Genomic DNA, 16,562 nt, shown 5'->3' with positions numbered 1-16,562 from the left:
ACGCAAGATCTCACCCTGTGGGGTCAAAATGATCGCAAGAACGGTGAGCAAAAATCCCAGAACCACACGGGGGGACCTAGTGAATGACCTGCAGAGAGCTGGGACCAAAGTAACAAAGCCTACCATCAGTAACACACTACGCCGCCAGGGACTCAAATCCTGCAGTGCCAGACGTGTCCCCTTGCTTAAGCCAGTACATGTCCAGGCCCGTCTGAAGTTTGCTAGAGTGCATTTGGATGATCCAGAAGAGGATTGGGAGGATGTCATATGGTCAGATGAAACCAAAATATAACTTTTTGGTAAAAACTCAACTCGTCGTGTTTGGAGGACAAAGAATGCTGAGTTGCATCCAAAGAACACCATACCTACTGTGAAGCATGGGGGTGGAAACATCATGCTTTGGGGCTGTTTTTCTGCAAAGGGACCAGGACGACTGATCCGTGTAAAGGAAAGAATGAATGGGGCCATGTATCGTGAGATTTTGAGTGAAAACCTCCATCAGCAAGGGCATTGAAGATGAAACGTGGCTGGGTCTTTCAGCATGACAATGATCCCAAACACACCTCCCGGGCAACGAAGGAGTGGCTTCGTAAGAAGCATTTCAAGGTCCTGGAGTGGCCTAGCCAGTCTCCAGATCTCAACCCCATAGAAAATCTTTGGAGGGAGTTGAAAGTCTGTGTTGCCCAGCGATAGCCCCAAAACATCACTGCTCTAGAGGAGATCTGCATGGAGGAATGGACCAAAATACCAGCAACAGTGTGTGAAAACCTTGTGAAGACTTACAGAAAACGTTTGACCTGTGTCATTGCCAACAAAGGGTATATAACAAAGTATTGAGAAACTTTTGTTATTGACCAAATACTTATTTTCCACCATAATTTGCAAATACATTCATAAAAAATCCTACAATGTGATTTTCTGGATTTTTTTTCCTCATTTTGTCTGTCATAGTTGACGTGTACCTATGATGAAAATTACAGGCCTCTCATCTTTTTAAGTGGGAGAACTTGCACAATTGGTGGCTGACTAAATACTTTTTTTCCCCACTGTAATCTGTCAACAACAGCCAGAATAGTGGTAAAACATCAGAAAGGGGGAGATCAGTTACAAAGTTTATGGACAGATGTGACCAAGGCTGCTGAGGCACGGGAAGGGGAAGTAGTTTCCCTGCTTGGCCGTGTCGGGGAGATTTGGATTGGGTACATATGGAGCATGAGTTGACAAATTGGGCGACGTCCTGCACCAAGGTGAGGCCACCAGTACTTCTCGGAGAGGGATTGGATGGTGCGGGTGATACCTGGGTGTCCAGCGGCGAGGGATGTGTGTGCCCAGGTCAACAGCCGATCTCTCACACCCATTGAGACTTAGATGCGTTCTGGAGGGCAGGAAGCGGGAGCGTGTTCCCTCTCCAGAGCCTGGCGGATGTCCACATCTACGTCCCAAAACACGGGGCCAACGATATTGGAGGACCGATTTGAGCACACTTACAGGACTCTCAACCGGCGTGGAACCACAGGGTACGGGAAAGCAGGTCCTCCGGCATCCTGGTCCCCAGGGGTTGATTTTCATCCTCGACCAGGAGATGGTGGGGTTGTGACGTTGGAGCCACGGGAGACCGAGGATTACTTTGTGTAAGGGTGCGGTGGTGATGAGGAAGGGAAGGCTTTCCTGGTGCCTGGGTCCCACGGTGAGGGTGAGTGGTGCTGTGATGTGCGTAATTGTGCCGGATCCCGATGGTCACATATCCAGGGCTTGGACAGGAAAAGGAGAGCGGGTATGAAGTTAAGTTCAGGGAAGAGGCGAGAGCCTGGTCGATGAAGTTCCCAGCGGCACTGGAGTACACTAGAGTTGTAGAGACAACACTTGAGGGACAGCCAGCCAGTGAAATGGGGAACCAGAAAGGGTTTGGCAGAAAACGATGATAATGGAATTCTCACGCCTACCCTGGGAGACGGAAGGTCACTGCCCTCTGCTCAAGGTTAGGATGCACCCCGGGTTAGGATGCACCGGACACTGCTGAAGCTGGTGCCCCTCCTGGCCGCAATAGGGACAAATAATCGTATTGGCCACATGCGCCGAATACAACAGGTGTAGACATTACAGTGAAATGCTTGCTTACCTTAACCAACAATGCAGTTTAAGAAGAAAATAAAAATAGCAAATAATTAAAGAGCAGCAGTAAAATAAAATAACAGTAGGGAGGTTATGACTAAAATGAAATGATGATATACAGGGGGTACCGGTACAGAGTCAATGTGCAGGGGCACCGGTTAGTTGAGGTAGTTGAGGTAATATGTACATGTGGGTAGAGTTAAAGTGACTATGCATAAATAATAAACAGAGTAGCAGCAGCGTAAAAGAGGGGGGCAATGCAAATAGTCGGGGTAGTCATGATTAACTATTCAGGAGTCTTATGGCTTGGGGATAGAATCTGTTAAGAAGCATTTTGGACCTAGACTTGGCTCTCCGGTACCTCTTGCTGTGCGGTAGCAGAGAGAACAGTCTATGACTAGGGTGGCTGGAGTCTTTGATAATTTTTAGGGCCTTCCTCTGACAGAACCCCAGCTGTCTCCGGCGACGCCGCTCTTCCGCGGAGATGTGTGTGGCCCCTACCTCCTTGGGTTCAGGCTCTGCCTCAGGACAGCCAAAGGAGAGAGGCGTGTGGCGAGGTGGACACCGGCGCTCCCGAAGAAGGTTGGCCATCGAGATGAGAGCGTCCAAGAATATGTTGACATGCCAACTCCGTCTGGACCTCCTCGCGCAGTCCACACTGCGGAATAGAGTGCGGAGTGCCAGCTCATTCCATCCGCTGGAGGCTGCCACAGTCCGAAAGGTGAGGGCGTACTCCGCAGCTGGAGTCACTCACTCTGGGCACCTTGCTGGAGTCGCTCACCTCCCTCTCTGCCCTCTGGAGGATGGTCGAAGACCGCCCTGAACAGAGCCATGAACCCAGTTCCTCCTCTCCAACGCCCATCCGGTCAGCAGGGAAATGACCGTGGCAACCTTTGACCTCTCGGTGGTGTGGGGGCTCCCGTCTGATATGCGAAATAAAGGGAGCACTGGAGTAGGAAGCCACGGCATTTTGATGGAGTACCGTCATACTTCTCCGGGAAGGGAAAGTCGGGCATCGCTGACCTGGACGGACGGCTGGGTAGGCTGGCTCACTGTGACGACCCGTGGTAGGAGGCCCTCTGATAGGGCTATGGAGATGCGTAATGATGGGGACCAGGTGTGCGCAATAATGGTTGCCAGGTGTGGCCAATGTGGGTTGCCAGGACCGGTGGTTAGAAGACCGGCGATGTCGAGCGCCGGAGGGAGCAGGAGTGACAGTTGGTTTCTACTACTCTCCTTTATATGGATGATATACTGTATCATAATAATGCTGACTGTTGGTTTCTACTACTCTCCTTTATATGGATGATATACTGTATCATAATAATGCTGACTGTTGGTTGGTTTCTACTACTCTCCTTTATATGGATGATATACTGTATCATAATAATGCTGACTGTTGGTTGGTTTTACTTTTCTTCTCAGTTTTACCATCAACAACAGACAGACATTCTTCTCGAACTCCACCAGAAGCAGAATAGTCCACCATGTTCTCCAACGCACCAAGTATGAGGACGGGAAGTCTAAGATGGGTACGGAGCTACGCTAGCTATCTATCTACAGTGCATTCGGAAAGTATTCAGGCCCCTTGACTTTTTCCACATTTTGTTACGTTACAGCCTTATTCTAAAATGGATTAAATCATTTTTTTCCTCAATCTACACACAATACCCCATAATGACAAAGAAAAAACAGGTTTTTAGACATTTTTTCAAATGTATTACAAATAATAAACTGAAATATCACATTTACATAAGTATTCAGACCCTTTACTCAGTACTTTGGTGAAGCACTTTTGGCAGCGATTACAGCCTCGAGTCTTCTTGGGTGTGACGCTACAAGCTGGCAAACCTGTATTTGGGGAGTTTCTCCCATTCTTCTCTGCAGATCCTCTCAAGCTCTGTCAGGTTGGATGGGGAGTGATGCTGCACAGCTATTTTAAGGTCTCTCCAGAGATGTTCGATCTGGTTCAAGTCCGGGCTCTGGCTGGGCCACTCAAGGACATTCAATGACTTGTCCCGAAGCCACTCCTGCATTGTCTTGGCTGTGTGCTTAGGGTCGTTGTCCTGTTGGAAGGTGAACCAGTCTGAGGTCCTGAGTGCTCTGGAGCAGGTTTTCATCAAGGATCTATCTGTACTTTGCTCCGTTCATCTTTCCCTCGATCCTGACTAGTCTCCCAGTCCCTGCCGCTGAAAAACATCCCCACAGCATGATGCTGCCACCATCATGCTTCATCGTAGGGATGGTGCCAGGTTTCCTCCAGATGTGACGCTTGGCATTCAGGCCAAAGAGTTCAATTTTGGTTTCATCAGACCAGAGAATCTTGTTTCTCATGGTCAGAGTCCTTTAGGTGCCTTTTGGCAAACTCCAAGCGGGCTATCATGTGCCTTTTACTGAGTGGCTTCCGTCTGGCCACTCTACCATAAAGGCCTGATTGGTGGAGTGCTGCAGAGATGGTTTTCCTTCTGGAAGGTTCTCCCATCTCCAGAGGAACTCTGGAGCTCTGTCAGAGTGACCATCGGGTCCTTGGTCACCTACCTGACCAAGGCCCTTCTCCCCCGATTGCTCAGTTTGGCCGGGCGGCCAGCTCTAGGAAGAGTCTTGGTGGTTCCAAACTTCTTCCATTTAAGAATGATGGAGGCCACTGTGTTCTTTGGGACCTTCAATGCTGCAGAATTTGTTTTGGTACCCTTCCCTAGATCTGTGCCTCGACACAATCCCGTCTCGGAGCTCTATGGACAATTCCTTCGACCTCATGGCTTGGTTTTTGCTCTGACATGTACTGTCAACTGTGGGACCTTCCATAGACAGGTGTGTACCTAGGAATACCTATTTCTTTGTTAACCGCTCAACACAGAATAGCCGCATGTGCGCACTCCCTCAAATCGTTTGGAGAAAATATCCTTTCTATTTTATTCAGCTTTGTTCAATTGTATTCTTCATACTATAAAATAATGCCACAAAATTCTAAGCAAATCTTGTCTGCTAAATGAACTAGTGTAGCCCACAGCCATTTGGCATAGCCAGATCAGGACCTAACATAAGGACAACTCAGAGTATGCTATTCTGTTCTTCTGAAATTGACTAAATTTTCTTCATATCATGCTTCTTTAGACCTGTCTAAAATAAATAATGGATTTATTGTGAAGGTGTAGGCTATATTACATGGATTTATTAGACTTTTTAATATGTAGATGTTCCAAAGGTCAGCATCAGTGGCTTGTAGGCTATGTGTGGAAGTCAGGAGATGCTAAATGTGTTTATGTTAATTAACGGTCAATTACCGTGAGACCGACAGTTATTTGCTTGAATATCACCGGCTGACGAAATTTCGTGACTGCCACAGTCCTACCTGTGGTAAATTTGATTGATTGGAGATTATTTGGAAAGGCACACACCTGTCTATGGAAGGTCCCACAGTTGACAGTACATGTCAGAGCAAAAACCAAGCCATGAGGTCGAAGGAATTGTCCGTAGAGCTCCGAGATGGGATTGTGTTGAGGCACAGATCTGGGGAAGGCTACCAAAAAATGTCTGCAGCGTTGAAGGTCCCCAAGAACACAGTGGCCTCCATCATTCTTAAATGGAAGAAGTTTGGAACCACCAAGACTCTTCCTAGAGCTGGCCGCCCGGCCAAACTGAGCAATCGGGGGAGAAGGGCCTTGGTCAGGTAGGTGACCAAGGACCCGATGGTCACTCTGACAGAGTGCCAGAGTTCCTCTGTGGAGATGGGAGAACCTTCCAGAAGGACAACCATCTCTGCAGCACTCCACCAATCAGGCCTTTATGGTAGAGTGGCCAGCCGGAAGCCACTCCTCAGTAAAAGGCACATCACAACCTGCTTGGAGTTAGCCAAAAGGCACCTAAAGAACTCTCAGACCATGAGAAACAAGATTCTCTGGTCTGATGAAACCAAGACTGAAGTCATTGGACTGAATGCCATTTAGCAGACGCTCTTATCCAGAGCGACTTACAGTTAATGAGTGCATACATGTATTATTCTTTTTTTTTTTTTCATAATGGCCCCCCGTGGGAATAGAACCCACAACCCTGCCGTTGCAAGCGCCATGCTCTACCAACTGAGCTACAAGGGGCCCTGGATTAGTGCACGCACACATGCACACCATATATTACAAGCATCCTTACGCAATGACCAATCTACCCCCGTTAGCTACCCCAGTGAAAATGTTTGCCACTGATCAGTTGGATTCGAGGCTATTCTGTGACCTAGCCTGCTACAGACACCCACCGCGCTCCGTCTAGTTTCCCTAGGCAGACAGTTTGCCTCCCACATTAACAATATTCCAGCATACACGGCTAGTGCAGATGCCCAAGGTCTGTAACAGGGGGACACAATTATCTAGTCCCACTTCCATCACCACAACCAGGGGTGCCATCGAACATAACTAGCTCATCATTGACCTTCTCTGTTTATATCATGCAGTATAATAATCATTATTAGAACTGGGGTTGGCTTTAGATAGAATCCTCAGTGGCGGCCACTGTCTAATTGTGATGGGGTCTAGCAATGCATTTTGAGTCTTGGGAAGGGAAAACTATTTTTTTAAAATTATTATAGCATATTTCCAGTCTACTATTGGTTCTGCTTGGCAGGATGATGTTATTAAGTGTTTTTCTTCTATTGTAGGTATCAACAGGTTATTGGGCAATGGAACATATGAGGCTGCATTTCCGCCACACGAGGTACGAACATCGTTATAATGATATTAGGACATTAAAACACTGTATTATTATTATTACTAATACAGATTACTATTGTTATACAGTGCACTTAAATTTCAGGGGTGTCTGCTACGTGTCTTCCAGCCTCCTCCTTCACTCTTACTAGCACTGCTTTTGCAGATGTGCGTTACATATTGGCGTAGTCGGCAGGATGTGATTTATCATAAACTCAACCTCTAACGAATTAGAGACCATGGGCCGTATCCACAAAGCGTCTCCAGAGTGCAGAATTGACCGTAAGTGCTGAGAATAGAGACATTTTACTCCTACTCCGATGGGTCAAAATAAAAGCTATGCATGAAGCCTCTTTAGTCATAAGAGTCCCACCTAGTTGACAGATATTGACCTATATTATATTATATTATATTATATTCACCTCATGAGGTGTCCTAACCAGTTAAGTTACCAGTAGGTGTCTTTATAATAGAAAAAGTATTCAGTGGATCCTGTGCCGCATGCAATTGCTTTGGAGTGGTTGAAAGAACGTATTAATATTTCTATGTGATCAATCAAGAAATAATCTAGACCTACATGCTTCTGAAAATGATTTCACATGACTCTTATTTCACACGATATACCAAAAATACTTATAACCACATAAGCTAATAAATAATCATATTTTTTTCTTTAGGTTACTTAATTAACCTACATCGTGTTATTTCAAGTTATCGCTTTGGAGAGCAATAACACATTGTTAAAAAAAAATAGGCCTGACTTGCATATAAATTGGGCAATTAAAGGCATCTAGGGCCTATGTTAACTTTGATTGTGTTCGATGAAAACGGGAGTGACGAGTGTGTTGATATAACTGTAATAAAACAATTTACGTCAGCTTTTAACAACCATCAGAATTGGTCCAAAATAAAGTATTATGCACCCCAAGCGCTATTGATTATTCCTCATCATTTGCAACAAAGTCAATGAGCGTATTCTTCCTTTGCGGTACCTCAAACTGTTGTGAGATTGACCAGCTGAGATTAACTTTATGAGTTGATTTTACTCATGGCTCAGACTTTGTCTGGGCAGTGTCTTAACAACATCCTAAAACCTACTCTGAGCTGCGATTTTTGTTGTCTTAAAACAGGTTTTAACAGGATTCCTCTGACCTTTCCTGAGATGCTTTGTGGATACGGGCCCTTGGGCCCTCCATCGTTAGAACCTTCGTAGGAGCATCGTTAAATCTCTGAGCTGTTTCCCAAAACCGTTGTTACTAAAGTTGCACTCGAAAACGCTCCTAATTTACCGACTGCCTCAGATCAGTGTGTCGTAAGATCAATTTTATACACAGAACATATTTATCTGTCTCCGTGACCGTCGATAACTTCCCAACGAAGTTGACTACACATACAAAGTTGCCTGTGTCTTTGCAATTGTTACAAACAAGCGAAGGATAAAAAGATGCTTAAGATGAAAACCGAGATGACTGCATTAAAATATAAATAGCCTACCTACAGTTATGCCTATATATTTAAATTATATTGAAATCAATTTCATGTTCATTCAATTTAGTCTTATTTGGCCACTGTCTGTAATTTTTGTCTCAATATATTTCATGATGTGTAGCCTAACTGGTGATCAATGATGTGCCAAATCTTGATTTAGTGCATTATGTTAGGGTAAGCGTTAGAATACGCCTGCAGCACTATTTGCAACCATAGGTGATAATCCTTTCTTTCGATCCTATCAGTATCGACACTGTCACGCCCTGGCTCTGGGGACTATGTTATGTTGAGCCAGGGTGTGTAAGTCTATGTTTAATTTTCTATGTTGGTCTGAGTGACTCCCAATCAGAGGCAACGAGTGTCAGCTGGGTGTCTCTGATTGGGAGCCATATTTAACTGTTTGTCTTGCACTTTGTGTTTTGTGGTTTCTTGTTCCTTTTGGTTTGGTATCGAAGGACTTCACGTTTCGTTCTTTGTTTTGATCGTGTGATCTAGTAAATAAATATAAATATGTTCACCCGCAACGCTGCGCCTTGGTCCTCTCTGTTCGACGAGCGTGACAGACACTATGCCTCAACGACGCATTTTAGCGAACATTCTCGCTGCGTGGTGTTTTGGGAGACACATGTTATGTCTTCTGCCTTGCATCGTTAAAACACTCGTAAGCCTAAATTCCATCGCTGTCGGGAAACCGTGCCTTGTTATTGTTTTAACAATTACATTACAAAGATAAGGATTGCTATACATAGTACACTTGTGTTACTAACCATTTGGGGCATTACATTTGGCGTAGTCGGCAGGATTTGATTTATCAGAAACTCCACCTGTTACATAAGGTTCTGTGCCTCTGTTTCAAGGCGGATACAAAAGCATGGGATTAGCCTAGTGCAGGGTTCTTCAATTCCGGTCCTGGAGGGCCGAAACACCTCTGTTTTTCAACCTCTCCTTCTAATCAGGGGCTAATTCAGACCTGGGACACCAGGTGAGTGCAATTAACTACCAGGTAGAAATAAAAAAACAGAAGTGTTTCGGCCCTCCAGGACCGAAATTGAAGAACCCTGGCCTAATGTCTACCTGTCTTCTGCTAGTGTGAATTCTCTGCGTTCTGTGCTTCTGGGCAGATATAAAATAGTTGGCTACAGCCCTTACAGTAAGGAACTAGGCTGTCACTACAGCTGTAGGATCATACTTTGTGTCACCCTGTTGCGGGAGAACTTTCCTGCACAGCAGAAAATGTAAACTTGTAGTGTATTTGTGGTTTAAAAAGGCTTCTGAAGTTTGACATTTCCACTTTGACATTTCAGACTTGATTTTTTCCCTTACGAAAAAATTTCTCAACCCCTTATAATCCACATAATAATTCACATTTCCTGTTGCTGCAGGATTCTTTTTCTGCTGTAGCAAACTGGCTCAAATGAAGATCCACCTGTTAATTCTCTGGATACCAAAAGTAGATCCGGTAGTGGGACTAGACCAGTGACCACCTGTCTTCCACTAATGTTCGTTCTCGGTGTCCTGTGCTTGTGTTTTCAGGGTGGCTACAAGAGCCAACACCCTATTAAGACCCACGGCGCCCAGAACCACAGACACCTGCTGTACGAGAGGTGGGCTCGCTGGGGCATGTGGTTCAAGTACCAGCCTCTCGACCTTATCAGGTAGATGTGTGTGTGTGTGTGTGTGTGTGTGTGTGTGTGTGTGTGTGTGTGCGTGTGCGTGGAGTCTGTATAATGAGCCAAGGCTGTGCTCATGTAATGTGTCAGGGCAGGAACCCCCACAGGGACCCCGAGGCAAAGTTCCCTTCTCAGGAGTCCTATCTAAATTAAATACAGCAGCTAGGTCTGAACCGGTCCAATGTACCAGTCGACCGATAACTAGGTTCTAACAGGTCCAATGTACCAGTCGACCCATAACTAGGTCTGAACCGGTCCAATGTACCAGTCGACCCATAACTAGGTCTGAACCGGTCCAATGTACCAGTCGACCCATAACTAGGTCTGAACCGGTCCAATGTACCAGTCGACCCATAACTAGGTTCTAACAGGTCCAATGTACCAGTCGACCCATAACTAGGTCTGAACCGGTCCAATGTACCAGTCGACCCATAACTAGGTCTGAACCGGTCCCATGTACCAGTCGACCCATAACTAGGTCTGAACAGGTCCAATGTACCAGTCAACCCATAACTACAGTGAGGGAAAAAAGTATTTGATCCCCTGCTGATTTTGTACGTTTGCCCACTGACAAAGAAATGATCAGTCTATAATTTTAATGGTAGGTTTATTTGAACAGTGAGAGACAGAATAACAACAAAAAAATCCAGAAAAACGCATGTCAAAAATGTTATAAATTGATTTGCATTTTAATGAGGGAAATAAGTATTTGACCCCTTTGCAAAACATGATTTAGTACTTGGTGGCAAAACCCTTGTTGGCAGTCACAGAGGTCAGACGTTTCTTGTAGTTGGCCACCAGGTTTGTACACATCTCAGGAGGGATTTTGTCCCACTCCTCTTTGCAGATCTTCTCCAAGTCATTAAGGTTTTGAGGCTGACGTTTGGCAACTCAAACCTTCAGCTCCCTCCACAGATTCTCTATGGGATTAAGGTCTGGAGACAGGCTAGGCCACTCCAGGACCTTAATGTGCTTCTTCTTGAGCCACTCCTTTGTTGCCTTGGCCGTGTGTTTTGGGTCATTGTCATGCTAGAATACCCATCCACGACCCATGTTCAATGCCCTGGCTGAGGGAAGGAGGTACTCACCCAAGATTTGACGGTACATGGCCCCGTCCATCGTCCCTTTGATGCGGTGAAGTTGTCCTGTCCCCTTAGCAGAAAAACACCACCAAAGCATAATGTTTCCACCTCCATGTTTGACGGTGGGGATGGTGTTCTTGGGGTCATAGGCAGCATTCCTCCTCCTCCAAACACGGCGAGTTGAGTTGATGCCAAAGAGCTCCATTTTGGTCTCATCTGACCACAACACTTTCACCCAGTTCTCCTCTGAATCATTCAGATGTTCATTGGCAAACTTCAGACAGTTATGTATATGTGCTTTCTTGAGCAGGGGGACCTTGCGGGCGCTGCAGGATTTCAGTCCTTCACTGCGTAGTGTGTTACCAATTGTTTTCTTGGTGACTATGGTCCCAGTTGCCTTGAGATCATTGACAATATCCTCCCGTGTAGTTCTGGGCTGATTCCTCACCGTTCTCATGATCATTGCAACTCCACGAGGTGAGATCTTGCATGGAGCCCCAGGCCGAGGGAGATTGACAGTTATTTTGTGTTTCTTCCATTTGCGAATAATCGCAACAACTGTTGTCACCTTCTCACCAAGCTGCTTGGCGATGGTCTTGTAGCCCATTCCAGCCTTGTGTAGGACTACAATCTTGTCCCTGACTTCCTTGGAGAGCTCTTTGGTCTTGGCCATGGTGGAGAGTTTGGAATCTGATTGATTGATTGCTTCTGTGGACAGGTGTCTTTTATACAGGTAACAAACTGAGATTAGGAGCACACTCTTAAAGGGAGTGCTCCTAATCTCAGCTCGTTACCTGTATAAAAGACACCTGGGAGCCAGAAATCTTTCTGATTGAGAGGGGGTCAAATACTTATTTCCCTCATTAAAATGCAAATCAATTTATAACATTTTTGACATGCGTTTTTCTGGATTTTTTTGTTGTTATTCTGTCTCTCACTGTTCAAATAAACCTACCATTAAAATTATAGACTGATCATTTCTTTGTCAGTGGGCAAACATACAAAATCATCAGGGGATCAAATACTTTCTTCCCTCACTGTAGGTTCTAACAGGTCCAATTGGACTATATCTTGATCATTGAACTTCTTTCCTCTGTATGAAACACATCTGAAATACAACTAAGTTTGAAATTGGTCCAATTTCAATTCAACCCCAATGCAGCTGCTTGCAATGTTTTTCCTAATCTATTTAGTTTGTTGGACTCCTGATGAAGGGCTATTGACAAAATGTTGAGGTGAGATGCATTAAAATTATTAGTTGTGCATTAAAGATCACATCTGTGCTTTTATTAATAGTTTTTTCATTCGTCCATCTACCTGGAAACATGACAGGTGTGCTAAATATACCTGTACTCATTTATATTAATGGACTTGTTTCCTTTTCAGGCAAATACAACTAGGTCTGAATGGCTCCAATTTAATCAATCCATGTCGGGGAGTCTTGCTAATCTATTCTCTCTATTGGACTTTACTTTGGGGAGGAGGTCGGCCTGTACCTTGCCTGGTTGCAGGCTTTACTTTGGGGAGGAGGTCGGCCTGTACCTTGCCTGGTTGCAGGCTTTACTTTGGGGAGGAGGTCGGCCTGTACCTTGCCTGGTTGCAGGCTTTACTTTGGGGAGGAGGTCGGCCTGTACCTTGCCTGGTTGCAGGCTTTACTTTGGGGAGGAGGTCGGCCTGTACCTTGCCTGGTTGCAGGCTTTACTTTGGGGAGGAGGTCGGCCTGTACCTTGCCTGGTTGCAGGCTTTACTTTGGGGAGGAGGTCGGCCTGTACCTTGCCTGGTTACAGGCTTTCCTTTGGGGAGAAGCTTGGCCTGTACCTTGCCTGGTTGGTTACAAAGTACCTGTTTTCTGCCAGGCATACAGCTGGGTCTGAATTTAAGGTCAACCCCAACCATTTTAGGGAGCTTTTGCTAATCTATCTTTTTTCATTTCGACTTTCCTCTCCAGGCGTTACTTTGGGGAGAAGATTGGGCTGTACTTTGCCTGGCTGGGCTGGTACACTGGCATGCTGATCCCTGCAGCTCTGGTGGGTCTCCTCGTCTTCCTCTACGGACTCCTTACTATGGACACTAGTCAAGTCAGGTCAGTCAGGACACACCAGGGCAGGGGTTAAATTGGGCCGGGTCCGAGACCCGGCACCTATGATCCAAATGAGAGCCAGGCGGAGCTGTTACCGGGTACCTTTGGTTATTTGAATTATCTAATGAAATTGATTTTGTCCACATTACATTTTCTACAGCCAACAACACGAGTAAGCAACAGCAAAATCAGACAACCCCATAGTAGAATAGTTGTTCAGCCTGTCGCCGTCTGTGTAAGAAAATTATATTCCTCCCGAGGCGCATTCAAATTGCAAGTGCCGCACAGGGAGAGAAATATGCATGGCCCAGTCATTGTAGGCTACAACATTCTAAATGCAGTCACGGGAAAAACCCACCTGTGAAAGCAGTTTTGACGGTCACTGTTAAAAGGAGGACGATCACTGAGCTTTCGAGTGTTACATTTACATTTACGTCATTTAGCAGACGCTCTTATCCAGAGCCACTTACAGTGTTACTAGGCTACCCTTATTTGTCAAATCCAAGAAATTAGTAAAAATGCACAATTTTAGAACCAGAGATTTTAGCAGCGTCAATGGCGTTGAATTAATAGGGAAAACCCGGGGCTAAATGTAACAGGGGGCCCGGTGTAACGGCCTACATTATATTCACAGTACATGATCCTTGGTTGGCTAAGTGCCAGTGCAATATTTTTTTGGGGGACACTCAGAAGTCATCAATAAGTTGCTAACTAGCAACAAGATAGCCTAACGTTTAGACTAGAGTTTGTGATCTAGTTAATGATTAGCCCAATGGGATACATGCAGATGGGTAACCCTCAGCTTATTTATGTATAGTCACTATGCTGCATCGGATGGGCTATATCAGGTGATGATGTTTATTGCTAAATAGCACACCTGACTGATAATATGGAACAATATGTTATTGGGCTCATTTCTGGAGGGGGAAATTATATATTTTATTTTATTTTCATTTATTCTGTAGTAGAATGTCCTTTTGAAAAATCACCAGAACTGACCTTCTCACAGTCGTTCTCCCCCAATAAACTGTGGGTCCCTCCGCAACCCCACCTCTCCCCACCCCTGCACCTGGGCATCGTGTTCTCCCCCAATAAACTGTGGGTCCCTCCGCAACCCCACCTCTCCCCACCCCTGCACCTGGGCATCGTGTTCTCCCCCAATAAACTGTGGGTCCCTCCGCAACCCCACCTCTCCCCACCCCTGCACCTGGGCATCGTGTTCTCCCCCAATAAACTGTGGGTCCCTCCGCAACCCCATCTCTCCCCACCCCTGCACCTGGGCATCGTGTTCTCCCCCAATAAACTGTGGGTCCCTCCGCAACCCCATCTCTCCCCACCCCTGCACCTGGGCATCGTGTTCTCCCCCAATAAACTGTGGGTCCCTCCGCAACCCCATCTCTCCCCCTCCCCTGCACCTGGGCATCGTGTTCTCCCCCAATAAACTGTGGGTCCCTCCGCAACCCCACCTCTCCCCACCCCTGCACCTGGGCATCGTGCTCTCCCCCAATAAACTGTGGGTCCCTCCGCAACCCCATCTCTCCCCACCCCTGCACCTGGGCATCGTGTTCTCCCCAATAAACTGTGGGTCCCTCCGCAACCCCATCTCTCCCCACCCCTGCACCTGGGCATCGTGCTCTCCCCCAATAAACTGTGGGTCCCTCCGCAACCCCACCTCTCCCCACCCCTGCACCTGGGCATCGTGTTCTCCCCCAATAAACTGTGGGTCCCTCCGCAACCCCATCTCTCCCCACCCCTGCACCTGGGCATCGTGTTCTCCCCCAATAAACTGTGGGTCCCTCCGCAACCCCACCTCTCCCCACCCCCTGCACCTGGGCATCGTGCTCTCCCCCAATAAACTGTGGGTCCCTCCGCAACCCCATCTCTCCCCACCCCTGCACCTGGGCATCGTGTTCTCCCCCAATAAACTGTGGGTCCCTCCGCAACCCCACCTCTCCCCACCCCTGCACCTGGGCATCGTGTTCTCCCCCAATAAACTGTGGGTCCCTCCGCAACCCCACCTCTCCCCACCCCTGCACCTGGGCATCGTGTTCTCCCCCAATAAACTGTGGGTCCCTCCGCAACCCCACCTCTCCCCACCCCTGCACCTGGGCATCGTGTTCTCCTCCAATAAACTGTGGGTCCCTCCGCAACCCCCACCTCTCCCCACCCCTGCACCTGGGCATCGTGTTCTCCCCCAATAAACTGTGGGTCCCTCCGCAACCCCATCTCTCCCCACCCCTGCACCTGGGCATCGTGTTCTCCCCCAATAAACTGTGGGTCCCTCCGCAACCCCACCTCTCCCCACCCCTGCACCTGGGCATCGTGTTCTCCTCCAATAAACTGTGGGTCCCTCCGCAACCCCACCTCTCCCCACCCCTGCACCTGGGCATCGTGTTCTCCCCCAATAAACTGTGGGTCCCTCCGCAACCCCACCTCTCCCCACCCCTGCACCTGGGCATCGTGTTCTCCCCCAATAAACTGTGGGTCCCTCCGCAACCCCACCTCTCCCCACCCCTGCACCTGGGCATCGTGTTCTCCCCCAATAAACTGTGGGTCCCTCCGCAACCCCACCTCTCCCCACCCCTGCACCTGGGCATCGTGTTCTCCCCCAATAAACTGTGGGTCCCTCCGCAACCCCACCTCTCCCCACCCCTGCACCTGGGCATCGTGTTCTCCCCCAATAAACTGTGGGTCCCTCCGCAACCCCACCTCTCCCCACCCCTGCACCTGGGCATCGTGCTCTAACACCCTCCCAATGCAATTTTCCCTCCACTCTGCCCAGACTACAGTAACAGTAAATGGAAAACATCCCAAATGGTATTCCGTTTTCCTTTATAGTGCACTACTGTGGGCCCTGGAATAGGGTGCCATTTTGGAATCAGACCAGAACTCTCCATTAAAGTGTTATTGATGTCGCAGAATGGTTTCAAATCGCAGTTTGTTCACCCTTATCCTAGTCCCCCCTAACCCCTATGCCTTAACCATGACCTTAACCCTAACTTTGTCTAACCTTAACCTTTTGGATTTACCCGTTGAATATCCTTTTTCTAATTACATAAGGCCTTAGAATCACCTTCTAATGATTCATTTGCATTTGGATTATCTTCGTTTGGGGTTTTTCATCTCCTCTTTTGATATTGTGTTTTAAAGACATGGAAGTTCTGTCTGTTTAATGTATCTTCCTGTTTCGTCCCATCAGTAAAGAGATCTGTGAGGCCAACACTACGATCATGTGTCCTATGTGTGAGCAGAACTGCAACCCCTGGAAACTCAGTGACAGCTGTGTCTATGCAAAGGTCAGTAATAAGACCACGAAGCTGTTCTGCTTTTCCACCTTGGGAGCTCAGTGACAGCTTTGTCTATGCAAAGGTCAATTAGATGCTGATATATCGTAAAACAGTTTGAGATCATTAACATAAATGTGCTAATTAAC

The 16,562-nt window shown here is 47.0% G+C and overlaps 1 protein-coding gene across 3 annotated transcripts in view; it reads left to right on the top strand.

Moving 5' to 3' along the window:
* The window catches only part of LOC121568054 (anoctamin-3-like), a 99,768-nt gene that overhangs the window by 57,543 nt on the left and 25,663 nt on the right, over positions 1-16,562 (top strand). For all 3 annotated transcript variants that reach the window (XM_041878621.2, XM_041878620.2, XM_041878619.2), the window contains exons 9-13: positions 3,538-3,644; positions 6,761-6,816; positions 9,831-9,952; positions 12,998-13,132; positions 16,329-16,425. In XM_041878621.2, coding sequence (XP_041734555.2) covers positions 3,538-3,644; positions 6,761-6,816; positions 9,831-9,952; positions 12,998-13,132; positions 16,329-16,425 — 517 coding nt within the window. The remainder of the gene's footprint in view (positions 1-3,537; positions 3,645-6,760; positions 6,817-9,830; positions 9,953-12,997; positions 13,133-16,328; positions 16,426-16,562) is intronic.

Source organism: Coregonus clupeaformis, unplaced genomic scaffold (genome assembly GCF_020615455.1).
Source record: "Coregonus clupeaformis isolate EN_2021a unplaced genomic scaffold, ASM2061545v1 scaf0300, whole genome shotgun sequence".
Lineage (NCBI taxonomy): Eukaryota > Metazoa > Chordata > Actinopteri > Salmoniformes > Salmonidae > Coregonus > Coregonus clupeaformis.
This window is presented reverse-complemented; position numbering and strand designations above follow the sequence as displayed.